The sequence below is a fragment of the Ciconia boyciana genome, chromosome 11, assembly GCF_034638445.1.
Source record: "Ciconia boyciana chromosome 11, ASM3463844v1, whole genome shotgun sequence".
Lineage (NCBI taxonomy): Eukaryota > Metazoa > Chordata > Aves > Ciconiiformes > Ciconiidae > Ciconia > Ciconia boyciana.
In genome coordinates this window covers 24612566-24640065 of record NC_132944.1, presented here as the reverse complement: position 1 = coordinate 24640065, position 27500 = coordinate 24612566, and the positions used below count along the sequence as shown (strand labels likewise).

At 38.2% G+C, this 27500-nt stretch overlaps 2 protein-coding genes across 7 annotated transcripts in view; one reads left to right on the top strand and one right to left on the bottom strand.

Moving 5' to 3' along the window:
- Positions 1 to 12944, bottom strand: part of CHDH (choline dehydrogenase) — a 33290-nt gene extending 20346 nt beyond the window's left edge. For 4 of the 6 annotated variants that reach the window (XM_072875924.1, XM_072875922.1, XM_072875927.1 and 1 more), the window contains exons 1-6: positions 12747 to 12899; positions 10361 to 10486; positions 6490 to 7301; positions 5912 to 6063; positions 1965 to 2094; positions 1138 to 1272 (exon numbers count right to left, since the gene is read on the bottom strand). In XM_072875924.1, coding sequence (XP_072732025.1) covers positions 1138 to 1272; positions 1965 to 2094; positions 5912 to 6063; positions 6490 to 7243 — 1171 coding nt within the window. In that variant the 5' untranslated portion in view covers positions 7244 to 7301; positions 10361 to 10486; positions 12747 to 12899. Of the gene's footprint in view, positions 1 to 1137; positions 1273 to 1964; positions 2095 to 5911; positions 6064 to 6489; positions 7302 to 10360; positions 10487 to 12281 lie in introns of all 6 variants that reach the window. The other 2 variants (XM_072875923.1, XM_072875928.1) reach the window with 2 other exon arrangements.
- Positions 12945 to 19156: 6212 nt separating this feature from the next.
- Positions 19157 to 27025, top strand: IL17RB (interleukin 17 receptor B). The gene is given in 5 exon segments (XM_072876430.1): positions 19157 to 19216; positions 22345 to 22471; positions 23651 to 23698; positions 24973 to 25037; positions 26211 to 27025. Coding segments are annotated over 5 exon segments (789 nt in total). The 3' UTR covers positions 26700 to 27025.
- The last annotated feature ends 475 nt before the right edge of the window (positions 27026 to 27500 follow it).

Below are 27500 nucleotides of genomic sequence, written 5' to 3'. Positions count from 1 at the left end.
AAGACCTCAGAAAAGCAAGAAATCCACTTCTTAACCCTTGGTTTCACTACTATGAATGATTTATATATGCAGTGGCAATTGCAAGGAATGCAAATCCATTATGGACAGCTTGAATTTAAGCAATATGCATCACTGTCATCTGCTTTTTAATCACTAGATAAGTCTAAATATGCATAACTTTGGAAAACCCACTTATCTGAGAGTGGGGTGTGTTACAGTTACCTCACTGTAACTGGCAGGCCTAGGGTCTAACTCCAGAGGCAGGTTTGGTCCCAGGATCCTAACAGGTGTGGAGGGAACTGACTGCAGCATCCTGATATTACTGCACTGCACGCTCCATGACATGCAGTATAGTTATTCCATCAGCCACATGTAACAGGCATAGCGGTCTACAGTACCCACCCTGAAGGGGAAAGATGAAGAGCGTGCAATGCCCCTCATATTATGTTATTTTCACATCCATTTAAAACCATAAGTTAGCTCTCAATATTTACTTGCATGGTAAAAAGCCACAAATACCCAGCATAAGTTGTCAAATACTAACACAATAATTCCACAAGCAATGAAGATCTCAACTTTGGCCAAACTATTTTACTGATTTCAAGGATTACTTCTACAGATTCTTTTTAAGGTACAACTTAACAGCTGGGGTACCGTAAAATGAGTGTGTCATTTTAACAGAAGTCACTTCTGATTTACATGCAAGCCTGAAGGATTCTGATCAGAGCAACAAACTCATTATTTTGGGGCAATTATACAAAAAACTTAATTCAGTTCAACAACATGTTTTTATTGACACGATATCTATTTCAAATAGAATTTTTTCATTTTTTACAACAGCTTTCCTCAGTAGCACCAAGATTTTTAAATGAGGAATTTTTCTTAAAATGAGGGATATAAAAATTTTAAAAAACAGTGTATAAAAACCTCCCTTGTTACCTAAGATATAATAACTGTTTTAAAATATTCTGATTTAGAAAAAAAGTAGTAGTTCAGGTCCATTTGCAAGCTCCAGTTATTTCACAGAACATGAAAAAATTATATATGAAGGCTCCCAGACTTTGAAATTCATGGATAAAAGGCTGTAATAGTTCTAAATCAATCAATGGTTGAATGATTGTGTATTTTGTTTCATACCTGTAAACTTCCAAAGCCATTCTAGACCAATCCTCACCATGTTAACTGGCTTTTGTGCGTTATATAGAGTAATAGGTTTGGTGCACTTTTGCTGGATGTACACTTCTAAATGATCTTGAAGGTTCTGGCCTACTCCTGGGGGGGAGTACAAAGGGGGAGGAGGGAGAAGAAAAGGAAAAAAAAAGTTATTTCACACACAACAATTACACACAACATTTGCATCCAGAAAACAGCGTAATGGGAACTAAACTAACCTCTTACAAGGGCAGTGATGACTAAGACCAAGACCATGAGTCATATCAGCCTTTTGCTCATGTCAGAATAAGGTTTTACATAAACATAGCATAACTAGAATGAAAATAGAACGTTAAATGGCAGGCGTATCACTTGTTCTAAAATTGCCAGATATGACTTCTAAATACAGTACTAGCTCTTCTAGTTTTAAGGAAAAGTTCATGTTATTCCCTCTATCTTTGAATAGACTTTATACAATCTGTGGGAGTTTATACAAATAGTGGGAGTTTAAACAATCTGTTGTGGATCAAAACTCATTCAAAATTCTAAATGGTAAGTATGCTGCTTTACTTTAAAAGTACTCAGTGGAATTTTTCAGAAAGGCATTTTTCACTATCAAATGTAGTGAAGAAAGTGTAGGAGTTTATTGCTCAGTCCTAAAATCAATGCATGTTTCCACTGATTTGTAACACTTACGTTTCAGTCCACACAACCTGACATAAAGACAACTAAATTTCACGGTTCATTTCATTTAATGGTCTTTGAATTGCATCCATAGGAAGATGTACGGTTAAAAGAAATAATAAAATTACCAGGAAGATGGCAAACAACAGGGATCCCCAGTTTTTTTAGATCATCTGCATTGCCAATCCCAGACAGCATAAGCAGCTGTGGAGAATTTATGGCACCTCCACTTAAAATAACTTCTTTACTGGCAAAAGCCTAAAAGGAAATGAGCACAAAAGTCCTAACATTATTAAGTCTGATCTGAATGCAGGCAACATGTCAAGAGCTTCTGTTCAGATATGCTATTCTGATCCAGATTAGACACCCTTCTCTCACATTTTTCTCATTCTAAATGTATTCCTATCTTGCCAGAAGTTTCTGCAGAGAGAAAAGATCAAGCTTTCACTTTTATAATTTCTGTATTTATTCCCATGTTTACAATCCATTCAAACTGTATGGCACACAAACGTTCAGCTCAGCCAGTACCATGGCTGCCAATAAACTCCTGTGCTACTTGCCAGGAAAAAAGTACCTATGACATTTGGATCAGTCAGCTAAGCATCTCTTCCATTTTCAATAATGGTTTGTAAATTAAAACTGAAACTCCTAAGGAAGATTTTGAATTCAGAGACATGCTAGCTCAAAAATTCTCAAGAGCTTATTTTCTCAATTCAACCAAGACTAATGTTTGGTTTCTTAGCTCACTGTAGTCCTCAGAAGCCCCTCAACCACTAAAGCACTGCTGAGAAAACTCTGACTGCAGGCATATATATAATTCTGTTTTGCTGACAGACTTTTCATCAAACAGTTTGAGTCTGAGCCCTGAGCTCATCATGATATAGGCTGCTAAGCTATTCCTCCGCCTTTGACTCGGTTTTCTGTGCTGGATAGTTCTTTTTTCTAGAACTTTCTCTGCAAGTATTTTTGGCACATCTTCTTTCCAAGGATTTCTGCCCCCAAATATGCTCATTTAGCAATACCAAAATCATTCTCTGTGTCATTTGTATCTGGGGGCTACCTCTGCCCTGTTGCCACATCTCTTACAGTTAGGATCAGAACTACCCCCCTTTAGTGCTTTTCACTGTTAAAAGGGAAAACTGCGTGGAGTAAGAAAATATTGATACCCTCCTCCTTTTCCCTTTACTATTTGAAAGAGGATGATGTGGGTGAACCCAACCTTGTTCAAACTATCCCTTTCTATTCTAATGAGATGGCCCATGAACACACACACATTGGACGCGCTCCATCCTCCCTAGTCGCACGTATGTTGCCTGTTGAAATAAAGATACCCTTTGTATACACACTGAGTTAGGTAGTTGAGTACAAACTCAATAGTGACTCCTGCACGTTAGAAAAAAAAGATTCAAGATTCACCTGTTCTTAAGAAAGAACAACTGCACCACAGAAGAAACAAAAAGTAAGCAACAATTTATATTTAATGCAAATTCTAATGCTACCTAAGCTAGTCCAATGTTTTAAAGCAATACATATTTGCAAAAGTAATACCATAACATTTATCTGTGAATTCTAATACATCAGTGTGGCCACAGTGAGGAAAAAATAGATGAGGCACACAATTATGCCCCTGAACTTCCCCTTGTTAACAAGCAAAACCCAGAAGGGTTCAAGGAAACGTATCTGGTATTGCTCATCTGCATTCTCCACTTGCGTAGAATGTAAGGTGCTATCATGAGTAGCTGCTTGTTTTTATTTTTAGATGAGACATTTAGCTTCTAAAGCAACATTAAAAAGTGCTATTTTTTTCCTGTAGTATGGTGAAGTGTTAACAGATTAGCATGGAGTGCATATTAACTTGTAGTAATCCTGTCCTTTTTGAATGACACCTCAGCTATACAGAATGATGGTGAATGAGGTTGTTGCTAGTAATAAGATCAAAATGTAGTACAAAGATAAATTTTTATAAATTGTTTCCACATTATTTATCTGATATTGCCGATGGATAGCTGGTGCTAATTTTTTTTGTTCGTTATTGTTTTGCTCCAGGCAATCATTAGTATGTTAAGACTCATACATAGCGTATCTGTGACTGCTGAATCAATACCTAGATCTGTATTTTGCATGTTATACAAATATAACTTATTTACATTTTCTATGGTACACACAGAACTGGTGCCAGTTTGTTCCAGGTCATGTTCAAATGATGCTCATCTGGTCTACACTCACTGCAAAGTCAGCACTGTAGTTATTCCTAGCCCATATACAGTCTTTCATTGTGCTTAAAGCTAACATGCAAAGAGGAAAAACTGACTTTGAAACATTTTTGTATGGGTTATTTAGTCTATGATCCATTAAAAACATTTTTCCCCTTTAAATACACTTTTCTGCTTGATTCTGAACTCGGAAACTCCAGGAATGTTCAGTCTACCTTCCCTGCTTTTGTCAGAGGGCTTACTGGAGTCCTGGGAGCTCCCCGGGACCGCAATGTCTACTGAAATAACAATTAAGTCACTGGCTTGATGAATAGGTTTTGAATCATGCTTGAATCTGGTTTTGATGACCTTTTAACTTTATTGATGACTGGCATAAAAGAGAGCCTACCTAAAATAGACTGTAAAAACAAAACCGCTTTAATATAATCAAGTGTTTCATCTTGATGTTCATAATGCAATAAAATTATTAGCTCTTCCATCCTGACAGGTATAAAATTTTCCAGGAAGTACAAGCAGACAAGTCCTGCAATTTTGATGTTGGGGGGAAAAAAAGGAAGGGAAATACTTTGAAGGTGTACTTTTTATGATATATGCTATAAATATATATCATTCACTATGTATAATTCATACATGTATTAATACGTATGAAAATTCATAGCAATTAAAGAATTTTGCAGTTAAAGTGGTCCAGTATTCAGAAAGTCTTTGATCATATGTAATTAGCTTTCCAAGACTTTCTTCAACAAAATTCATCTTGATAATGGCACAAGAACAGCACGCAGAGACACTGTTTTCGCAGACATTTAATAGCTCATGAAATCAATTAAATTTTCCGCAACTTTTGTTTTACATTGCTAAAATGATTATCATTACCAATCCACTTAGAAAAACAACAGATTTGTTCTGTGCATTAGAAAATGAAAGAACAGTTTATTTATATTGCATTTTAACTTTTAGCAGGTGTCCAGTCACAGAACACGTGTCTGTTCAGAGTCTTGTAAGCCTTACTGAACTCAAACCATCAAAATTTGTACTCTTCTCTCTTTACTATTGCACTTTTTAATTATTTTATAATTGTTTGTGACTAAGTATCTTAAGTTATTGACATACAAATCCCTTTTAGGCAATTTTCTAGTTAAATATTCCATGAGCTGTAATGGTAAAGAGTTAAGGGAAATGAGAATGTTTTAGGTCTTACAGAAGTCAATGGATGAAAGCTGCATAAAATGAACTATCCACAAAGTTAAGCTGTAATGGCAATTCAAGCTTCCTTCCACATGATCACATGTTCAGTGTAAGTTGGACTGAGACTGAAAAATAATCATTCCACAAACAACAAAAAGGCACATTTCTTCATTATGTTGCATCATTACTGTCCCCAAACTCAATACATAATGGCAAAGTAGAATTGAATGACTCACTATTTATCCCTTGAGCCATTCAGATTTCAGTACCTAGCTTTTACAGATTTTTCCTATGCCAGAACAGCATTTTCAGAATTGTTTTTCAGAAACATCAGCATTTCAGCACACTAGTCAATACGGTGAGACAGTGCACGATTGCACCATAGGTTCCAGCCAGAAACCTTACACAAGACTCTTGCATAACATCGTTATGGCTTGTCTCCTCAGTACCAAGAGATGGAACTATAATGGAGATGTTAATCTCTAAATCGATACAGCTGAAATATGACCTACTGTGAAGTAACTGACAAGGAATCATATACTGGAAGAGACAACATAGCATCTGAAAAACAGACATTTTGCATAGTAAAGAGCCACTTTTAATAAAAGTTTGTTTTAAAAAAAATTTAATTTTGCTTTGACCCATACCTTTCATACTGGAAAATAAAAATCTCTTACCTTTTTCCTTTGCCCATTTTTCACATACTCAACACCAATGCATTTTGTTCCTTGAAACAAGATTTTTATTACAATCGTCTTCTCTGCAACTGACAAATTTGGGCGTGATATGGCTGGGCGAAGGTAAGCACTAGCTGTGCTCCATCTTTGACCTACAATGTATATTTACATTAAACATCAAAATAGTCATGCTCAGTATTCTTCAAGATTTTGGCCAATAACCATCAGGATGTTTACAGAGTTCAAAGCAAATGTGATTTGATATAATAACTAAAGATTTTATTTTAATATAACAAATTTCACAATGACATTCTGAAAACCTACTCTCCTTCTCAAATTTAACTATGACTCAAGAAAGACTTGCACGTCAATGCAATTTTCAATGAAATACACCCTAGACTGATAGCAAGCTGCTGTGATATGAACAGGGTGTAAATACCAAGTGCCATAGCTGTTCAGTAATCTAAACAAACAAATGGCATTCAGTACAGATTACGTGTCCATATTCCAAAATGCTTGCAGAAGAACCACTGGTGGGTCAGAAATACAAATTACTTAAGGACCCCTTTATGATTTACCTTGGTGTACAGTCATGTCCATCCAGCCAAATCCTTCTTGCTGATAGCCATTCATATCATTTGTGAAGGGATACCCAGCTTGCTGGGTTGCCTCCAGGAATGCATGATGAAGCGGATGGTTTGTTTTCCCTCTTGACACATACAGGGGTCCATTTCCACCTCTGTACTGGTCTGGCCCCAGTTCATGTGTCTGTGCCTTCTTAAAATAGGGCAAGCAATGTTCATAGTCCCATCCTATAGCCCCTTCCCTGCTCCACCGATTATAATCTTCTGCATGTCCACGAATGTATACCATAGCATTGAGAGAGGAGGAGCCACCCCACACTCTTCCACGGGGCCAGTACATAATTCGGTTATCCATATGCTTTTGTGATGTCGTGTGGTAATACCAGTTATATTTCTCATCACAGAGGTTGTAAGTTAATGCAGCAGGCATATGAATTTTCCACATCAGTCTTTTACTACCTAGAAGGGTATCTTTAGGGCCTGCTTCCAAAAGTAGTACAGTACTGAGAGGGTCTTCAGTCAACCTGTTGGCTAATACACACCCTGCTGATCCAGCTCCAACAATGACATAATTATAAGAGTTTGCCTTTTCAGAACTAAGTTGAGATGATGTACGTGAAATTTTGAATTGTTGTTCATCGATGCCCAGTATGTTCTTTAATATGTGTGCCTTAAACAGAGTGCCTGTTACTTTGTGCATCTGATTCACAGGGCTGCAGCATTTAACTCCCTTCATTAAGTATGACATCTTTACTGATTGTGTAACTCCTGCAGAATTTCTAACAAAAATCCAGTGTATTATTACCCTAGAAAAACAAACAAACAAAAATCCTCATTAAGATGTAGGCATTAATACAATGTATGACCTCTAAAATGTCAGTCATTTTCAGGTAAAACTGGTATACTTTACCCATTCTCGCTGTCCAAAAGGTTAACAACAGTGCCAATAAGCCAATAAACATTTACTCTGAAACTTGCTGCCTTATTTTAATGCAGTCTATGCACCAGTCAAGTGGCATACATAATTTTGTATTTTACGCAGTCTGATTTTGACTTGCTTCTGGTTCCTGAGATAGATACATGAAGCAGATTTTCAAGTATTTGCCAAACCATAACAGATGGAAACCTTTGCTTACCTTGTAGTCTCTCTTTATCTGCCTCTAGTAGGTAAGAATTTAAAAAAACAACAATTTCATAAACTTCTCTGTAAGTTTGTGGCAGTCAGTGATATTGCATAGCCAAGTCACAACAATGGAAATTATGAGTATGCCCACTGTACCTTCTGCCAGACCAAATCTAGGACAACGTCTCTACAAAACATATGTGTAACAGTGAAACTCATTTTCAGCTGCCACTAAGGTGAAAACCTGCTGGTTTGAGGCATGTCTCCGAATATAGGCAAAGGCAAAATCTGTTCATCTGTGGCTTTCTACCTGACTACTAAAACCAGATCCTGCAGGAGTGCTCTGAGGACAGTTACAATCTAACACCACCAGATCCTCAGGCTGAGTAGGAATGGCAATTTTTTTTTACCTTCAGAAAAGCCTGTGAGCCTTGCAAGCAACAGAGATTTAGCTCTGCATTGCACAGGTTCCGGTACAGGGACTAAATGCAACATTCTCACAGTCCATGTAAGTGTCGTAGGTACTGATGCTGCTGGCCATGTGTGTCTGAAGTGCATTTCTCTTGCTCTCTCTCCTTGAAACCATTTCCCTTGGTATAAACTAGTGAAAATGGATATCCTTGGGCTGTAAAAAGTATTTCTGCCTGGGACATGGCTTCTGTCTAAGCAGTTGCCTTGGATTCCAGAGACAGCAACCTATCCAGAGGCTGTTACGCTGTAATGCACTGCCCATCTGAAAGAGATAAGCAAGCTTTCTCCTGGAAATATATTGTATACTGTATTATGTTTGTGAAATCTAATTTTTCAGAAATTAATTAAGCAAACATTGATTTTCATACATTCAAGTTTCATAGTTATCCAATATTTTGTAATATAAGCCCTTGTATTTCTGTAAAATGTCTGGGTTTTTTCACTAAAAGAAAACATGTCTTAATGAATCACTGAGATAATCAGCTTTATTTTTACTAAGAGGTGGAACAGAACTGTACTAATTTTCTTGGGTGAAACTCTACAATGTACAGCTTGCGAGAGCACACATGAGCTCTTAAGGCCCAACTCTGTAACAAAATTAGGTGCAAGTTCCTGATAAATGTTGTCTTCCACTTACAACTATATTTATTTACAATTTGATGTACAATCTAATATGCAAAAGTTGGGTTTTTTTCTCTCGGGGAAGGATGGGAATAAGCATACATCTTGTACTCTTCTCTAGGGAAACTTGTAATAGGCTGTACAAGCCCTCAAACTTCTGGAAAATGAACAACCAACCATGGAGAACAGTTTGCTCTGTTAAAAAAAAAAAAAAAAAAAAGGATGCAGGGGATAGGTCTGAGCTCAGAGTTCACACAGCTGATTCCCACAGGGCTAGTTCAAAATTTATCCCAGCTGAAGGTGGGGGTTGTCTTTTACAAGTGAAGAATATTAAAGGATTCTTTCTTAGAAAGAAGATTTAGCAATTTCCTGTGATGCAGCAGAGGAGGATACAAAGGTAGAGAGGGTTTGGTTTGTGATGAAGAGGGCTACAATTCTGAAGGACTTATGTTTAACCTGCAGAACTGGTGGGTCACAGGGCTTTATTGTTTCAGGAACAGCAGATGTCTGATGGGGTTGGTACAGTATGAGCCTGGGCTCTGATAATCTGGGAAAGATACTTTGACCCTATAATGTGAGTTGTTTCTTTTTTTCTGGTGGAGATTCATCATGATGAGGTGAAGTGATCAACCTTACTCCCGATGAAGTAAACCCTCAGGTTTTGGTCCTACAGATGGTCAGCACTTATTATTTAGATAGGTAGGGCTCACAGACGTTGGAACAAGTACTGGCCAGCTTATTTTGGCATGGGATCTATAATGCCATCAAATATTACTGTGCCTCCTAACCAGAATGCTGGCTGTTAAGCCTACAACATACCTAGTTGTTGGCTGTAAAGACAGTAGATTCTGCAGAATCCCTGGAATCGTGTTCAGTCAGGGACTGGCTGACTCCGGCAGTGCTGGAGGCTGTGGTTCTACAGCTTGCTACAGCATAAGCAGTGGCTACTGAGCTCCCAAAAATACTATCTCAAGGGAGACTCCAAAGGCAGCATTGATGTTACAGCATGAAGTGTTTGTGTCTTGCCTTATGCCAGAACCCTAATACTGAAGTCTAGACCCTTTTAAAAGCTGATTTGTTAAGAGCCTCTCACATGTGCAGGCTTTGAAACTCATAGAACAACCTTGTATAGAAGGGGTTGGTGTCAAGGACTGAGATCATGAAGCCCTGAAATTAGAACATGATGATACTTCTCTAAAATAATCTATGTAGTTCTATGAGCATACATGGGTTTACCACAGTTCAAGTTTTTCTACAGAAGATAGTCTTGTGGAATTTTGCAGGAGTCCCTCTTTGAACAAAAGAACATCAGTCAAAAAGTAAGCTAATGCATCTTCGTGTTCAACTTTCCTTAGTTTTATCTGACTTTTTTGCCAGGGAGAATTTACAACCTGTGCAGTGTTCCTAAGAACTGTATTTCAGCAAGAATGTGCTTTTTCCAGTAACTGGAAAAAAATCCAGTTGTTATCCTAACAGGTAGAGTTATCTGAGGCTCTGAGATGTGCTGGGGAAGCTGACCCCATTTACCCAGTAGGGAACTATAGTTTTATAGCCAGCTCTATTAAATATTGTAGTAGCTATGTCAAAACAAAATATGTAGAAATAGGGAGGTTTACACAACATGGTTCTACTGGAATACTCTGTACTTACCACCAAAAAAAAAGTTGTCTTTGGGGCCTTACTGGATATTACTGCGTGTCTTTATCTGTATTCTCACATATCATGACCTCTTTATAAGCATGTAGTAAGATGTTCCTCAGGAATCAGTGAACAGACCTGCAGAAATGCATACGGCAGCAACATAGAATATATTCACTGTATTGCACTACAGCTTCAAAATCTGGAGCTCATTTTTTAAAAGTATGTATTTACAGATATTATTACTATTGAGCAGGGCCTATAGACAGTGGTTTTACAAGAGTGAGGAGAGCAAGAGCATCTCAGTGGGAAAATTCTGGTGCTACAATTTAATAATATGTCTAATCATAACCAGGTATCTAGAAGTGGGCAGTGGGGCTCTGAAGTTAGGTGTCTGGGGCTCCTCACTGCATTCAGAAATGTGTTTCAATGATGCATGAGGCTTGCATGAGAAATAAACCCTGAGGTAACCCATGGGTACGTAACATTGCAACTCTACAGATGTTGATTTGGGGTCACATGTGAAAACAGACTTCTCTAAGGGCTAGTGAAGCTGTGAAAGGTGAAGAATGTGGTGTTTGGTTTTTGGATTTTTTTGTTGTTTTTTTTTTTAAGGAATGGGGAGACAAAAAGGAGATAAAAGATATGTAAGAGGTTGTGTAGGGCATCTAAGGACTAAATTGGCTTGCCCTCTCTGTAAGAAAGCTAAGCAAAAGTTCAAGGATTCAGCTCAGGGACCTTACTCCTAGACTTCTAGATTTAAAGGGCTCACAGTTCACAACAAAGAGAGGAGGGCAGCTATTGTGCATGCATAGAGCAGGATATATTGAAAAACAGTAATGAAATGGTTCTGTAGGTGGATGAGGTGGCTAATCTAGAAAAGTTACAGGGTACTGGGCATCATTACTGTTAACCAATCAGGGCTGTCCCGTTCTCTGATAAAACTGGAAATAAGTGATCAAAAATATGTACCAAGATAGTTAGGGTACCCACTGTGTGGGCTAGAAGGCTGAATTACCAGCCAAGAAAGCTAAAATCTAATGTTCCTTTTAAGTAACTGAAGTAGTATTTTGAATGTACTCCACCACATTTGTCAGATTTATAGTTAGATGTTATTTTGTGGTTTTCTTTGTGGTTTTTTTGTTGTTGTTTTACATAAAATGGAACAGGACTGGCAGAGTAACATTTGAGATAGTTTTTATCTTGCAAAGAGTGAGTTGGGAGTTAAGTCAGTCAACAGTGTCCTGGTCATAACATTTGAAAATCAGCGTGTAGATGATTCACAAATTTCTGTGCTTTTAAATTCTGAAGTGCAGAGGTCAAAAATCAAGCCATTCTGACTTAATTTAAATCCAGCATACATAGTTGGAGTGAATGGATGAAAACACTTCTTTCAATGCACAATTCTGTTTGTCATATTGATCCATACCCACTCTCATCTATGCATGGTCATCATGCATGAGCACTATCCTACCCCAGTTCCTGTAAACCAATCCTGAAACAAAGAGGAGATGGTCACTGTGGATGAAAACTTACTCCCCGTCATGTTTTGCCAAGGCCAAAACAATAATATCCTGTCTGGCAGATGTAAAATATGACCCTCTCCCAGATATGTCCAACAGCATGGACAATACATGGTGCAGCAGAGCAAGGGGACCTTTGCTGGGCATTCACCCTTCATGGCACTGTGCTGACAAATCCTGTCAGGCCTGTCTGTGTAAGACGCAGGAGGAACAGCTCCTCGGGTAAAAGCAGCTCTTGCTCCCCTCCCACTGTACACAGTTTAGACTGTGTACACAGTTTAAACTCATCTGCTGTGGGAGTGTTTTGGACTAACTTTCCCCTCAGTCCTGCTAGTAAAAAAGTTCGTTCACTTACAGAAACCTTGTGGTAACTTTCATTTCCACGGCTGAAACTGGTCAAGCCTACTTACCTTCACCATTTCCTTCGTTATGAACAAACGTATCTGCCGGCCTAGGCCGCCAGGCTGCTGTAAACTCCCGCAGCTCTGCGGGCAGCCTACGACCCTGCTCTAGGGCGCCTAGAACGGCTCTTGCTCCTCACAAAGGCCCGGGGCCGGATCGGGCTCCCACCCAGCCGCCCCGAGAAGGAGGGCGACCAAAGGCCTGTCCCGGTCCCCTACGCAGGACAGGGCACCCACGGGCTGTGTTTCTCTCCTTCCCGGCCGGGGAGGCCTGTGCCTCACTCAGAGCCGCTTGGCGGGGGGGAGGCTGCCACCGGCGGTGGAGCAAAGAGGGCCGCGCTGCCGAGCGTCGGCAGTTACCGCCCGCTCCCGTCCTGCCGCGGCCTCACCCCCCTCTCCCGGCCCTTCCTCCTCCCGGCTCCCAGGAACTCCCCGTCCGAGCCTCCGCAGCGCACCGCCTGCGGCCCCACTCACTCGCACGCCGTACGCGGGAAGCCGCGGCGGCGCTCCCCGTCGCAGCTCCCGTCGGAGGGCGGGGAAGGGTCCTGCGGGGCGCTGAGGCCCTCGGCGGAAGGGCGCGGAGCGGAAGGCGGGCTGCGCTGCGGCGAGGCCAGTGCTCCCGCGCTCAGGACTGGCCCCGGCAGGGGGAGAGGTCCGTGGGGGAGGCAGGGCAGGGGAGCGGGTGGAACTTCCCACAAGAATGCACCCTTTGGCCGCCGTGGAATATCTCAGTCAGAGCGACTTCGTGCTGTTTCGAAACCGGCCAGAGCGGCAGCGGGCCGAAGTCCGCCGCCTCACCCACCCCGCCGGAGTCCCCGGGCGGCTAGGTGCCCCGCTTCCGCACGCCAGCCGAAGCAGGGCTACAAGCTTCGCCCGCGGGCCTGCAGGAGCGGCCGGAGCAGGGGCAAGCGGCGCGGAGGGGGAGGCCCAGCCCCGGCGCGGAGGCGGCCTCCCCGTCCCGTCCCAGGAGCGCTTTAACTTTTTCACCCAGCCCTTAAGTGCGGTAAACAAAAGGCGCTTTTTTTTTTTTTTCCCTTAAAGCAAACCTATTACACAGTGTTGCCACTTCGGCTGCGAAGCCGTTTTCCAACAGAAGGGTTGGGAGCTGTAACGCGGCTTGAGGTGACAGGGGGGAAACCTCACGTCGTCGTGAGGAGGCGCCCGCCCTGTTCCCGCGCTGCGCTGCCGTGCCGTCCCCCCGCCGCTGCTGCGTCTCACCGTCACTCACGGGCCGTGTTCGCTGTGGTAGCTTGCGGATGCCATGCTCGAGGGCTGCGTGTGTAAGTTGAGCTGGCATCTGCGATGCAAGCCTTTAATTGTGATCCTTACCTGTGTAACGCGAATTTCTAAGAGAACACGCTGGTTTGGAAGCGAGCAGATAGTAAAACGAGCTGTCCCACCCCGTCAGTCTTTGTTAACTAACTCAGCAATGACGACTAGTCGGTTTTAGTAGTCATCATTGATAAGTGAGCGTTCAACAAGAATTCTCAACAGCATCCCACTGGCTACCCAAAAGTACTAAAAATACTACAGGGCTTTTGTAACTGTCATATAACTTACTTTTCTGTTGGCTTTGCCCTCTAAGTATCGTCAGTATATCCTGCTTCCGTGTGTGTTCAGTGTAGGCTAAACTGCATGGAAAGGTAGTGGTGGGGAGAACATCCCATAAAATTCCTTGGGAAATGGCCAAGGATGGGTATTGCATGAAGAGTCAGTGCCACTGCCCTTCTGGGCTGCTGGAGGATGAACCCAAGAGTCTCGTTTTCCCGTTCAGAATGTTCATGGTAGAATAATGATGATATAATGAAGACTAATCAAGATAATTGTTGTGAGAAGTTACACTTTCTCCAGAGATCTTGTAATGACAATAGTCTCTGCTACAGTATCTTCGGTATTGCTTGTAGATGCTGATTATTTTCCTAAGTCCTTTCCTGTAGCTCTGCTTGGAATGTATTGGATGATTAATAATTTTCTGCGATAATTGCTTGTTAATGTTTTTGCTCTTAGGTAAACAGAAAATAACAGACAGTCTCTAGGGTGGTTGGTTATTCATACTTAGGCACCAAACTGTGAACTTCTGAATGATTATTCATTAATGGAAAAGAGTCATTGTCCCCTGTGGGAACTATGAGTAAACGTGTACTTGCTGTAAGTGGTCTTTAATCTTCGTAGTGATTAAGAATGCTTGAAACCAAGCTGATGGGTGTATGCAGTGTTTGAATAATTTCATACACCTTCGATGCTTTTATTCAGTAAGCAAATAAAAACTCTATAGAAAATATGCATTCAATGTGTATAAGAATATACAAAATGTATATATAAATATGCATGACATACATACATTTAAGAACTATTCTGTTTCTTTTCAGTGAATAGTGGGTTTTTGATCTCTGATTGTATAGCACCAGCTGCAGTGGAGCAAGTCCTGGTCCCTTGCTAGAGCTCTTAAGCACTCTGACGACACTAATAAGAATCAATAATTATTTTTTGTTTCCTACAGAAAAAAAAATCGTTAATTTGTTGATTCCTTCAATTTCAATGATTTCTGCCCATAAAATGTGGCTGAAGCAAGTTCTAAAAGTGTAGGCTGAATCACTTGTGTGCAACCCCGACGCTCACATGGAACAGACTCACAAGCACCAGTCTTTAGAGCTGATGATTAGGATCTTATGGCAACTGGTGTTTTGTTTTTCTGTTAGAGAGAAGGGGGAGAGCAGGATGGATTCTTCTGTATGCATTACTACATTGATTCATGCTACACCAAAACTCTTGGAAAGACAATAAACTAATACATGAATTAGCACAAAGGTTAGTGAAATTTGAATATTAAAATTGTTTGGGTCACAGTATGTTTAAGTTATTTTTTGGGAAAGCAGAGACCTTAAGTTTGCATGGATGACCATAATTGCTTGGGTAGATCAGTTGCGGGAATATCAAAGGTACTAACTTGTATTGACTGTAATGTTATGTTCACATGGAAATGAACTATCAGCTCTGGACTCTACTTATGTGATGGGTAGAAGATTTATTTTCTAAAAGGTCTTTTCAGCTTAATTTTTAAAATCTTAATCAAAGTTTGAAATAATTGTGAAAGAGGAGATGTGTTAAACAACTTTGTCTCATTATAGAGTTTCTTCCCTACAGATTTACCTTCTCGTTTGGGCAGTCAGTGGTGCATACTTTCTATTAACCTGGTTTTTAGAGGTTGATGACAAGATGTTCTATAGTGAAATTTGAAATATTTTACTAGGAAAAAAGCATAGGAACATCTATACTTGAGATTATAGTTCAAAGACAAAAGAAAACATTAATTATTGTGTAAAGGGCATAACTCTCATCTGTGTTTTGCCATAGAAATAATAAGTTAATTATTAGAGACACTGTAAATACAGTCACAACAGGAAAAAATCAATTAATAAGTACACATTTCTCAGGAATAAAATTATATAGAAAAACAGAAAAGAACCAAAACCACTGAAGAGTAATGGATGGGTCCACATGCTAAAATTCTGTGGTCCTAATTCTTGAAAATAGATTAGCATAAATCAAGATTATCTTCAGTGTCAGAAACGTAAACAAAAGCCAGGCATTATCTTTTTTAAGCTACAAAAGCTCTGACTGAAGTAGACAAGAAACAAATTAAAAGTGAGTTTGCTGTATTACCTATATGGATACACCAGGCTTAGTGACTATGCAGACTTTTCTGTAATTTGACCTGCTCCAGTTTTGCTACATTTTCTTTTCTTGCAGCTAATACTAACAATGTGTACTAATTTTTACTCTAGCTTCTACAAGAAAGTGTCTTCAGCAATGAATAACTTAAGAGGACTATAAAAGAAAACAGAATTGATTTTTAAATATTACTCTTCTGTTTAGCAGAGCACCAAGTGTCATGAGCATCTGTTACTGTTTAAATGTGCAAAGCAGCAGTTATATGTAAATCCTTAATGAAGCATTAGAATCAAGGCTGATGCTTCTCACTTGCTGTGTTTTTAAGCTTAGTTAGTGGAAGTTCAATTTGAGTGGAATATTTTCTGGAGATTAATTCAGAATCTCTCACCTTAAGCCAAAAAAAAAAAAAAAATCACGAGCCACTTTTGAAAGTCATGATAATAATGTTTATTCTTCCCTTCTCACATTAAGCAAATTGTAATTAAAAATTCTGTCACTTTTTTCTAGATGGTCTTTTTATTGAAACTTTTCTTATTGTATGGAAGGGAAAACTTCAGGCTGGAAAGCCAAACTTCAATCCCCAAAGTTGTGTCTGTTGGCCGTTCAAATGGAGATGAAAATTCCTCAATTCAGTCTTCATAGAAGTGAACTACAAGATTTCATATGAGTCTTTTAAAACCCCACACATCTTAATTTTTCCACTTTAATCCCATGTTTCCTGTACCAAGGCTATAAAATCTAACTGGAGAGAAAACAGTGAATACTCTAGAAATGCAATGCATGCTTTCTATGCGTGACATTTTCCCATGTCTTTTAAATAAATGTTTGTGAACTACAGAGATTTTTAGTTATGAGTATTTTTGCAGCACCTTGATGACAGCAAGAAAAAAAATCTTTGAGCTGAACTTCTGTGTAGTGTAGCACAATAGTCATATTTAGAAGTATTAAAAATCAGTTCTCATCTTCAAAACACTTTAAAATTTTAAATTATTTTAGTTTCATTATACAGTCTACCAACCATATAATTAAAAGTATCCAGAAATTAGGGCAATTAGAAATAGTTATTAGAATCAGCTCTTCAAAGAGCCATTCCCTTATGAAGGAATTGTCTGCCTGGGACGCTAGGAGTTTTTCCCCATCTCTTCGATGTTTCTACTTCCTGATGCCCAATGGCTTCTCCTTTGTTGACACGTTGGCTTAAAAAAGAAGTTTTATGAAGCAGTAGAGTAATTTCAGCAGTTAAGCAGGGGCAGATCTGAATGAACACAAGCAGAAATTTGTTTTGAATATGAAAAAATGGAGGAGTTTCCCACTTCGTTGCAAGGGCTCCTCCTGCATGTGTCCAGTATTTCATGGGTTTGTTGTCAGTTTTTACAAATCAGTGATGCTGCCTTATCCTTGGCTACTCCAAGGATCAGCGCTTCTGCCCTTGGCTCAGGAAGCTAGCATCTGATATTTTCTATCACTTTGTCCCATCGTTATCACCTGAATCTTTACAGTCATCTTCTGTTGCTTTTCTCCAGTACTGTCATCACCCATTTCCAGTCATGCAGTGTCCTGCTGCACACTGACTTATTTTATTTCTTTTTAACAGAGTCTCCATTATTCCTTTCAGTTTCCATTTTCTAAAACTACCCTGTTTGGATCTCCCAAACCAGCACGCAGGCAGGGCTCCTGTCTTGTTGCGTCAATCCTACTTGTAAGCATATAACAAAAAGGCACCCATCTCTCTTTAGCCGTGTTGACAGTAGAGGAAAAATATATCCATTTTTAATAAGGCATTCTGTAAGAAATTTCCATGAGACATGCTCAAAAAATACCCTCATGTGACCAGAATATGTATAATGATGAGGGCTAAAAATAAATATTGGATATATGTGTGGACATGCAAGGCCTATATGTGGTTGATGTATTGTGTTGTTGATCTGATCATACAAAGTTTAAGCTTCTGTGCCTAATTATTTGAATCTTGGCATGCTGGCCATATATAGCATGAACCTATTTGTTACTGGTCTTTCATAGGTATCCTATTACTCAATAGCACAAATAGAGATACAGTGGAAAACTTGACCTTTAGGGTTTGCTTCTACATACGTTTGAGCTCTTTGATCTTGAGCAAGTCTCCTTTTGAGAAAGTTGCTCAATGTCTCTTTCTCAATTCTTCATTTGTACTTGGGGCTTAAATATTAATGAATATGTTCCTTAAACTGTTCTTAGTAAACTGCTCAAATACTGCTGCAGTGACCATGTAAACTTCAAAATAAATAGCATCCTTTTATTTCTACATCAGTTAATTCTGTTTTTTCTCCATTGTTCTCACAAAATGGATAATAATCACTTCCAAAAAGTGCAGTTAATGGTTGTTTTTGTCATCTAGTGAACCTCAGAAATGGCTGTAGTACCTAAATATTTATTTAAAGCACTTTAAAATCCTTTATTATGAAAAGTAAGTACATATAGACATGAAATATAATAGTATTCTTACCTTACTTTTGTAATGTAATCGCTGTTTAAAGACACACTCAAAATTTCATGTTGGCACATTTCATTAAATGCATTATAGATTACTTTTGCTCTTAGGAGTATGTTTGCATCCTTGAATTTGCATTTCAATTGAGAACAGAAGTTGATGTTTCACATTTTCGCTAAATATTTGCAGGAATAGCTCCATGTAAAAACAAGTGTCACTGGCAGTCACCATGCAATTCAAGATACGCATTGTAATAGAGATGCGTGATTTTTGTAAGCAATGCTAGCTGCTGCCCTGCTAACATTAGTCCTAATTATTAGAGAGTGGGACTTGGATACAGAAAGGTATGTTTAGAAAGTGTTAATAAACTTACTTATGTTTATATCCTGAACAAGTGAGTTGAACAAGTGGCACTATTAGTTATCTAGGAAGCCATTAATATTCCTGCTTTAATGGCTAGATTACAGAATTCTGAAGGATACTTTATTACACTGTTGTAGCGGAAGATAGAGGTTTTAGAGTTAGCACAATATTTGGCTGGAAAACTGAAAGTGATATCAAATTAAATTAAACTGTGTAAGTTGTCTTTCTCTGCCTTATTCAACCAACGGGCTGTCATGTGAAAGATATGAATGTTTATTTCTCAGTTTTGGAGACAGGGTATGGATTTTTCTGTTACATCTCTTTTTACACTGGAATAGCTTAGTTTACTTCAATGGAATCAACACCTAATTTCATCAACATGAGAATCAAAATATTGATGGATATAAGAGGAAGCCTTAATGGAAAGCTTTATTTTATGGTCAGTGATAAAAAAAATCAATATAAAATGTGCTTAGTTCCTGTAACTGTATTAATAGAAACGTATCTGATCACTGTGAGGTGAACAATCCTTAAAAGCAAAATGTTAAAAATAGCGCATGAAAATTGAGTAAAGCTAACCATTTAGGATAAGATGTGCTAATAAGCATTTGATGTGATTGTCTTTTTGCTCAGTTTTAGTCAAAAAGATGCATGGCCTGGTTGTGCTTTAGAGAGTCATTGACAAAAAGACTGTTGCAGAAGCCAAGTGTATAAGCAGCGGTGAAGTGAAAGAAGCATTTGTTGCATTGTATATTGTCTTCTGCTCAAAAACCTGGAGAGCAAACCAAAAAACTTGAAGTAAAAGCTGTGATAAAGATTCAAGAAATCTAATGCCTTCACATGAGGACTGAGAAGAGTTTATTTACAGCTTCCTAATTCACTAAGGAATTCATTGAGGATGGGGGGGAAGAGTTTAGACTTCAACCATTGTTAATCTAACAAAATATGAACAGGAAAAGAACAATCTGTAAGGGGTTTTAATACCTCATAAACAGTTTGCTCACAGCAAAACTTATTTCATTTTGATTTGGATACACAATCAGATTGAGGAATTGTTTCGGAAGTTTTTAATGTTTACATAATTCAGCAAGGAAGTCCTTGAAGACCTAACAAAGATGGCCTCAGGCTAGTTTTTCTAATCCCCAAAAGCCACAGAATAGCAGTTGTCGCCTGGACAAGGTTTCTGTTTTCTTCAAGTTTTTTATTTTCCAGTAACTTGTCAGTACGTGCTGTTGGTCCAAATGTCTTACAGTCATGCAGCAGTTTTTCAGTTCTGTTCAGACAGCCATCATCTGCAGAGCTGAGATTCATGTGCAGATAAGATACACTTACTCAAATGTCGAATAATATATCTTTGTAGTCCATGGAGCTGAGTAATTTTTGTTTGTCTTTCAATGAAAAGTGTGGATTCAAACCTCTGAAATTTAACAATTAAAGTTAGCTTCACTAAATTGTAAGCAATATAACAAATTAAAATAATCCTTGGTTTACATTTATCAAGTGGTTTTACAATTTTGTTACTTACCATAATAATACTTACCAATATAAATAACTAAAAACAACATTTAAATTCATTCTCTAATTGAATAAAATTTCTTGCTTAAAATGAAATAATATTTTTGCTTTTTTTGGACCTACAAGTAAGTTAAAATATAGTTCTGTAGTTCTACAGCTTATGCAAATGTCTAAACCTACAGGTTTTTTTGCAGTCATTTCTGAAATGGTGCTCAGCAGCTTGACCTCGTCTGTTGTTTCAGTTTAACATGAAAGCTTATTTTGTTGGTGATGGAATATTCTTCAGTTTAATTTTTTTCTTCTGTATTCCTTTATGTAAGAAATGTAAGGAATATCAAGTCTTATCTTTTGCAAGTCTTCTGTATGACTAGATGCAAGATCTACATGCTGAAAAAGAAATAGTGAAAAAGAGGGCTAAAACTGCAACAATATTAACTCCAAAACATTAATTTATTGTCATTGTTAAAAAAAGTGTGAAATACAGAGGTTTTAACAGTCAGGCTAAGATGACTTTCAACCACTTGACGTTAAATTTTGTCTGTTAAGGTTTTGTCATTGCACCATCTGCCTGGTACACAGACCCAATATTCTAACTGAAAGATCAAAGGAAAAAAAAAAACCCACACTTGTATTTGTGAAAGGAGGGAAATACATGTAAAAGATCAGACCTTCTGGGAAGTAAGGCTGATTATCAGCCTATTATTCATCTAATACAGAGATAGAGTAAGGTTGAAAAAAATGTTACAAAGAAAAATGGGTACTTGTCATTGCCTGCTCTACTTCCCTGCCTTTTGTATCAGTGCTATTAACTTTCAGAGAAGGCAGCAGAAGGGTAAAAATTTCAAATTATTTTATTTTGTCTATTCAATCTCCTGTTGACCAAGGTTTAAAGAGCGTTATAGCGGTGTTAAGCATATCGGGGAGTTAACATCTGGTTCTGTGTTGTGCTGTCACCTGTATGTTTCTCTCCATAGTATAAGTTATTTCTGTCCGTATTTATTTGCTGACTTTCAGCCTAAATGCATCAGGTTTTTTGCTTTAGAGTGATGAGTATGGCATGAACTGGATAAAACAAATTGAGAAAGGTATTACAGTCTCTGGTATTAGTTCTGTAAACAGGCCAAAGGAAAGTACGTGGCAAATTTTAAAATGGCTATGCTTTATTCAGAGAAACAATTGTCACAGAAGCTTTCTTTGTTTAATATTCTATGATGTGAAACAACTTTTATTTTTTATTGATCAGCAAATGTCGTCTTTACTTCTAGCCAGCATCAAAGAACTGACAGCCACAAAGATTTGTGTGACCAGCAAAGGATTTGTTGAACATTTTCAGTGTATTTGATGCAATTATGCAGAAAAGTTTCAAAGACAAATTGCAGTCAGTAATCAAAGAATAAGAGTATTCTTAAGTAGTTGTTTTCTTCATTTATTGTAGTTTGGGAAGAAGAAGGTGGGGAATAGGGAAGTGACATTTAAAAGTATAGAGTAAAAATTTCCTGTCTGCTGAAGTTAGTAAAAAGGGACCTGAGAAGGAAAAAAATAGTAGTTTCATACTTCCTTCAGATGTTTAATGAAAGAGGGATTTGAGCCCTGTGTTTTGGGAGACTGAGAACAAAGCTATGGGAAAATTAGCCATCTCTTTTCCGTAACTTCATCTCTCCTGTTCTCAAATGGATGCTTAGCACCAGGGTAACACAAGCCAGAAATACATGATCTATCATTGGATTATCTGGGACAGAGGGAGGTGTGATAGGGGACAACCCTCCTTCACTGTGGGCTAAAATATTAATTATTTCATATTGGCTGCAAGCTATAGGTGTGCATATACATAATAATGAAATTGACACTCGATATCTTGTTCCTGTCTCCGAGTTTGGTATTCTCTTTTCCTAGAAATCTATTTTTGTCCTCTTTAAGTGCACTTTTAAAGTAACTGTTAGCAGTTACTAATATATATAAATTCTCCCCTGTTAAATCTGGTCCCATTAGGATTGTATATATTTATTTTTGTACTAAGTCCTTGAAGTGAACTTTTCTTCATTTTTGTTTTAGTGGCGGTTCCATTATGTTGGATTCCCTGTAGAACCGGAAACCAAATATTCCATCCATGCTTACAATCTGCCCCCAGCAAATATAAAAGAGGATTTTCCATCAAAATCCATTTTGCTAACTACAGCACGTAATTTACCAAGCATTCTCTGCTAAATGATAGTACTGTTTTTTTCCATCCATGTTACTGCACAGATTTCCTTAATAAGGCCAGAAATGGCTTCTGTTTTCAATGTGTTTTGAAATCTGTCTAGCACCTTATAGACACACAGTCATCAAAGCTGAGAACTCACATGCAGCCAGCTCTTTAGCAGTGGTTTGTTGTTTGGGTTTTTTTTCCATGCTTGTTTTGTTTCTGTGTTTGCTTGCGATTTATGGTTTAGCAACAGAGAAATGGATATTGTTTTTCAAAGAAAAAAATATTTCTTCTGCTGTCAATTTTAAAAGAATTTACACTTTTAGCTAGACAGTTTCTCAATGTAGTTCTTGATAAACATTAATCAGGAACATTATTATTTCTCTAAAATTATAAGGCAGCCTATAAGTTTAGAGTTGCTTTAAAGAAGAACATATTGTTCTGGTCATTTTGCTCGATGACTGTAGAACTGGTGATCTCTGTCTCCACACAAAACAGGGACCAGCTTGGTGCTTGTTCTCCAGGACACCTATCCACCAGGTGAGTGGGTGTCCTCAGTAATGAGAAGGCAGCCATATTCATTATACGTCTGTTAAAGATTTGACTTCTCAGGTCAGGATCAAGGCATTGCTGCTGTGTACATAGTACTCTTCCATACAGAGGACATTCCCCAGCTAGATGGGATTGAATTAACTATAGTTTGAAATAGGTCATACCTATTTATTTTCTTTCTTGTTTTGACTTGTATTGTCAGGAGATAGATAATACGCAGAGCAGTCTGATAACGGGATGCTTTTCTTTTTGTTTCTTTTAATCTGCAGTAAGATAATCACTGGTAAACAAGCTTTTGTTGCCATGAGAAAGACCACTGGGATTTTTTTACTTAATGCCTAGTCGTCACTATCACATTTTAGGCAGCTGTCTATGAGGATTATGTAAGTGGAATGTGTTTTGCTTGAGTGCATGTGTGTGTGTGAGAAGATGGTGATAGAAAATAAGACAAAACCACTTTTAATGGAGCAGGAGTTACATAGGCTAGTACATATTTTGAATTGTCCTTTCTAAAATATGTTGTATTTGGGGATTCATTTATGCATATTTTAATAGACTTCAGTGAAAATGCACACAGATCGTGCATTTGCTAAAATTTTAAATACCCATTTAAATTCACAGGCTGTAAAGATAATGTAAAGAAATACAGCAAAAGTTGTATTGAAATGGGTAAGTGCTATGTACGCATAGAGACATCATACAGAAGGGGGAAAAAAAACCTCTTCAAAAGTGTTTTGCAATATCATCTTTGCCTGAATATTGAATAGGGTCCAAGACCTACTTCTGAATCTTTCCCAATATCATACTCATGACCTTAAAATGGGAATTTTGAGAATTCTCTACAGTTTAATTTACATAATAATGCCATATTTTAATCCGTGAATATGGGATTGAGAAATTCTCATGGTGGTAATTTAAGTCTATATTGTTCTGGAGAGTGTCCCTGTGCTATAAAGCATAAAGCAAACATACCTGATATGTTTACACTGAATTTTCTTAGATTCTTACTTATCTGCTGAATCTCTCTTCATTTTTGTTATTTGTATCAGTTGTAAGGAAACTATCTTTCAAGAAAATCTGGTAACAGTTTTAGGAAACACAGTACTCCTGTCAGGAGCCCAAACCATAGTACAGAAGGAAATACATGAAAGGAATGAATCTGTGCTGAAATCTCATTTAACTGTGGATTGGAATTATTCTACTTTTTTTTTTTTTCTCCAGATAGTTCCTTACTTTGCTAAGTGTGGATATGACTGCCCAAGGCCTACAGAAAACCAAACAAACTGCATGCAGATGAAAGCCAATGGTTGAGTATTTATCATTCTTTAGTCAATATTCAATGCAAACTAAATAGAAACTACTCAATGTTTTCTGTTGCATTAGGTATTGTGTATATTCAGCAGATTTTCCCCTGTGTATGTGCAAAAATCTGGGAAAATAAAAGTTTTGGTAGACAGATATTTGAATGTCAAAATCCTGTTAAAAAGCAGAGAGCTTTGGTCTTAGATTACTTTATGTACACTGGCCTTGGCAAATTTTGCCTTTCATCTTCCTCTTAAAAGTTGAAGTGTTATGCTTAATACAGTAATGCTGCAGCTCAGGAATTAGGTATTTTATAACTCTTGCTCATAGTAAAACTCCAAACAAAAGGGAAGAGAGGAGAACAACTGATGGAGGAGGTACGTTCCAGAAACATAGGAGGAACATAGGGAGCAGATTCAGACCACTCTCTTGTTTCTTTCAAAGTAGGGAAGAAAATTAAGTAACTTAGTCAACAGCTCTGTAGTTCTCAATGTGATTTATTAACCCTTTTGCATTACCTTTTAGCACAATTTCTCTTCCATGTACTGACATTGGAAATGCTCATTTCAATAATTCATTAACTGAAGACTGTTTTCAGCTGTGAAAGACTTGTTTCGAAGTGACTGTTCTTTCTCTTCTAGAGATCCTCACAATCAATTCAGTTGGAAGATTTGTGTGTTTTCTCCTTGCTGCTCTACTTGCAATAGTATGTATTATTGCTGCGGTAGCTTGTGTCATTGCAGACTGAGGTAAGAGTTCTCACTTTTTTGAAATTCAGTATTTCTGTAATTCCTTTTTTTTGAGTTTTGCTGCAAGCATCCTTTTAGGTGAGATAAGATATGAAGGAGACTACCTTTTAGGTATAATTGTAATAGAAATTCTCTCAAGTCTGTTTAGTAAACTCCAGATGTGTCTATGTTAATATTTTAGTTTAAATCAATCAATCAGTATTGCCCTTTTGAAGGGAATCGCCCAGCAGCCTCACTATGGTTTGGGTCGTATTGCAGGGTGGTTGAAGAGTGCAGCCTTGATTCTCTCAGATGAAATTAAACTGGAAGATGTGCCCTAATGAATATAACATAGTCCAGCCACTAATGGGTATGCAGGCCACGGGACTGGACTAGGGCTGGGCTGCAGTAATTACCCTGAAATACTTAGTGCAGAAGTCTGTTCCTTGGCCCCATTTGCTTTGCTCTGTAGTCTCTGCCATCCTACCACGCTACGTGCTAATGCAGGCCTAGCCTTTTTCCTTCCATTGTTTTTTTTTCCCTAAATGGAGAGTAAATATTTAATCTCTTAAACACTTGTAAAAACAGTGAATTACTTAGAGTGTGGACAACTTTTGGTTTGCCCTTTCTTCTATACCAAACACCAGTTGGGGTCATGTGAGCATTTTGCTGTTTAATTTTTTTTTGCTTAGCACTTTTTTTTCACAGTATTAGTTTTACACAATGACTAACAGGTTAAGTACCATGCCTCTGCTACCCTCTTCTCATCAGTCTGCAATGCAAAGCTGCTCCCTTGGTGTAGTAGACCTTAAACTGTTCTAGTGACTGAACACTGTTTTGCTAAATTATTTTCAACGTTCTTAGAGAGATGAAGTGCAGATAAATCATCTAACTTGGATCTATCTCATAATGAAGATGGGAATCTGAGCTCTAAATTCAAATTTTAGTTCATTATTTTTGCTTTTCATACTTTTATACAAAGGTATCTATTTTTTCTAGGAAAAAGTAAGAGGCACAGGGTCAACCCCTCTATACCAATTTAGAATGCCATTCAAATTTGTTTACGTTGTTTCTAGAAATACTGACATTTCAACAGAGCATAGTGTCCTTTTTGTTAAACAGATTCATTTAGGAGGTGATTCTTCCATCAGGTGCAGCTGCCACTACGTGTTGAAGTACTGGTTATATATCCAGAAGTGTGTTTTCATCACACTTTTTCTTTTGCTGAACTCCTGTGTGAGGGCTGCCAGACTGATGTTATTCTAGACATGTAGGAGAAAAGGAGAATTGCTGACAAAGGTCCTGTACAATGGCTTGCTGCTCAAAAAGCAGCAGCAGACAGGGTGATTTTCCTCCGTTCAAATCCTACCACTGCTGCATGTGATGTTTCTTGTAAAAGCATGAGAAACCACAATAACATGGAACATATGTTCACTCTTGCAGTTAACCTATTCTGCAGTGACATGTCAAATCAGTCCTCTGTACAAAAATACATGGTCATTTCGTTCAGTGAGGTGAGTTCACAAGACACTTTACCAAGTGCTCTGAACTTCTGTCCAAAATACTGTCTTATGAAGGACATTGAGAACTTCTGCAGAGACCTTTCTGTTTCACGCAGTGAGGTGCACGGCAAGAAATAGGATGTTATCAGGTGTCTGGATGTTGAGCTCTAGTCTTATAGAACTGAGGACAAAAGTATCAATAGCTGACCAAACAGTAGGGCACTGTAGCTACTGGGCCACGTTTAATACAAGCTTACTTATTTGAAATAAATCCTGAACAAAACATTTCTAAGTTGTGGCAAACTAAGAAGTGACTTCCATAATAAGAAATGAAATGAGAAGAAATTTGTGCTCAAATAAAACTATCAGTCAGAAGTAACTGGTAAATACCAGAACACAGTCCATCAAGTAATATAGAAGTACTGCTCTCCTCTGTGTGGAGTTCATGAAGTTAACTGATGGGAACTTCAGGTGCAGTTAAGCAGCACAGGTTTTCCAACATGACTTAAAGGCCAGTTTTCTGATTCTGTTACTTTGTTGAGTTACAGTGTGCATTTACAGCATGTTTGATATGCTGTTGTAAGAATAACGTAGCTTTTAAAGTGGAGTAATTTACCTCAACCTTCAGTGTGTCCAAGTGTCAGCACCCACTGATGTGAAGTTGTGAAATGTTTGCCATGGAGAACCGTTTGTATATCAACAAATCTAAACAAGATCTTTGTACGTATGTACTTTCTCTTCTGAATCACAATCATGCAACTTAAAAAAAAAAACAACATTTCTTCTGTAACAGGAATTCTGGATCCTTTTCTTGAAGGGAATGCCCCCTTCTCCCCCCAAAAAAACAAACCCAGCAATGACATCTAATCTTGCCAGAGTAAAATTTGAAGTATTGTATGCTGTCTTCAATAAAAGAGAGCCCAAAGGTCCTAGTCTTAA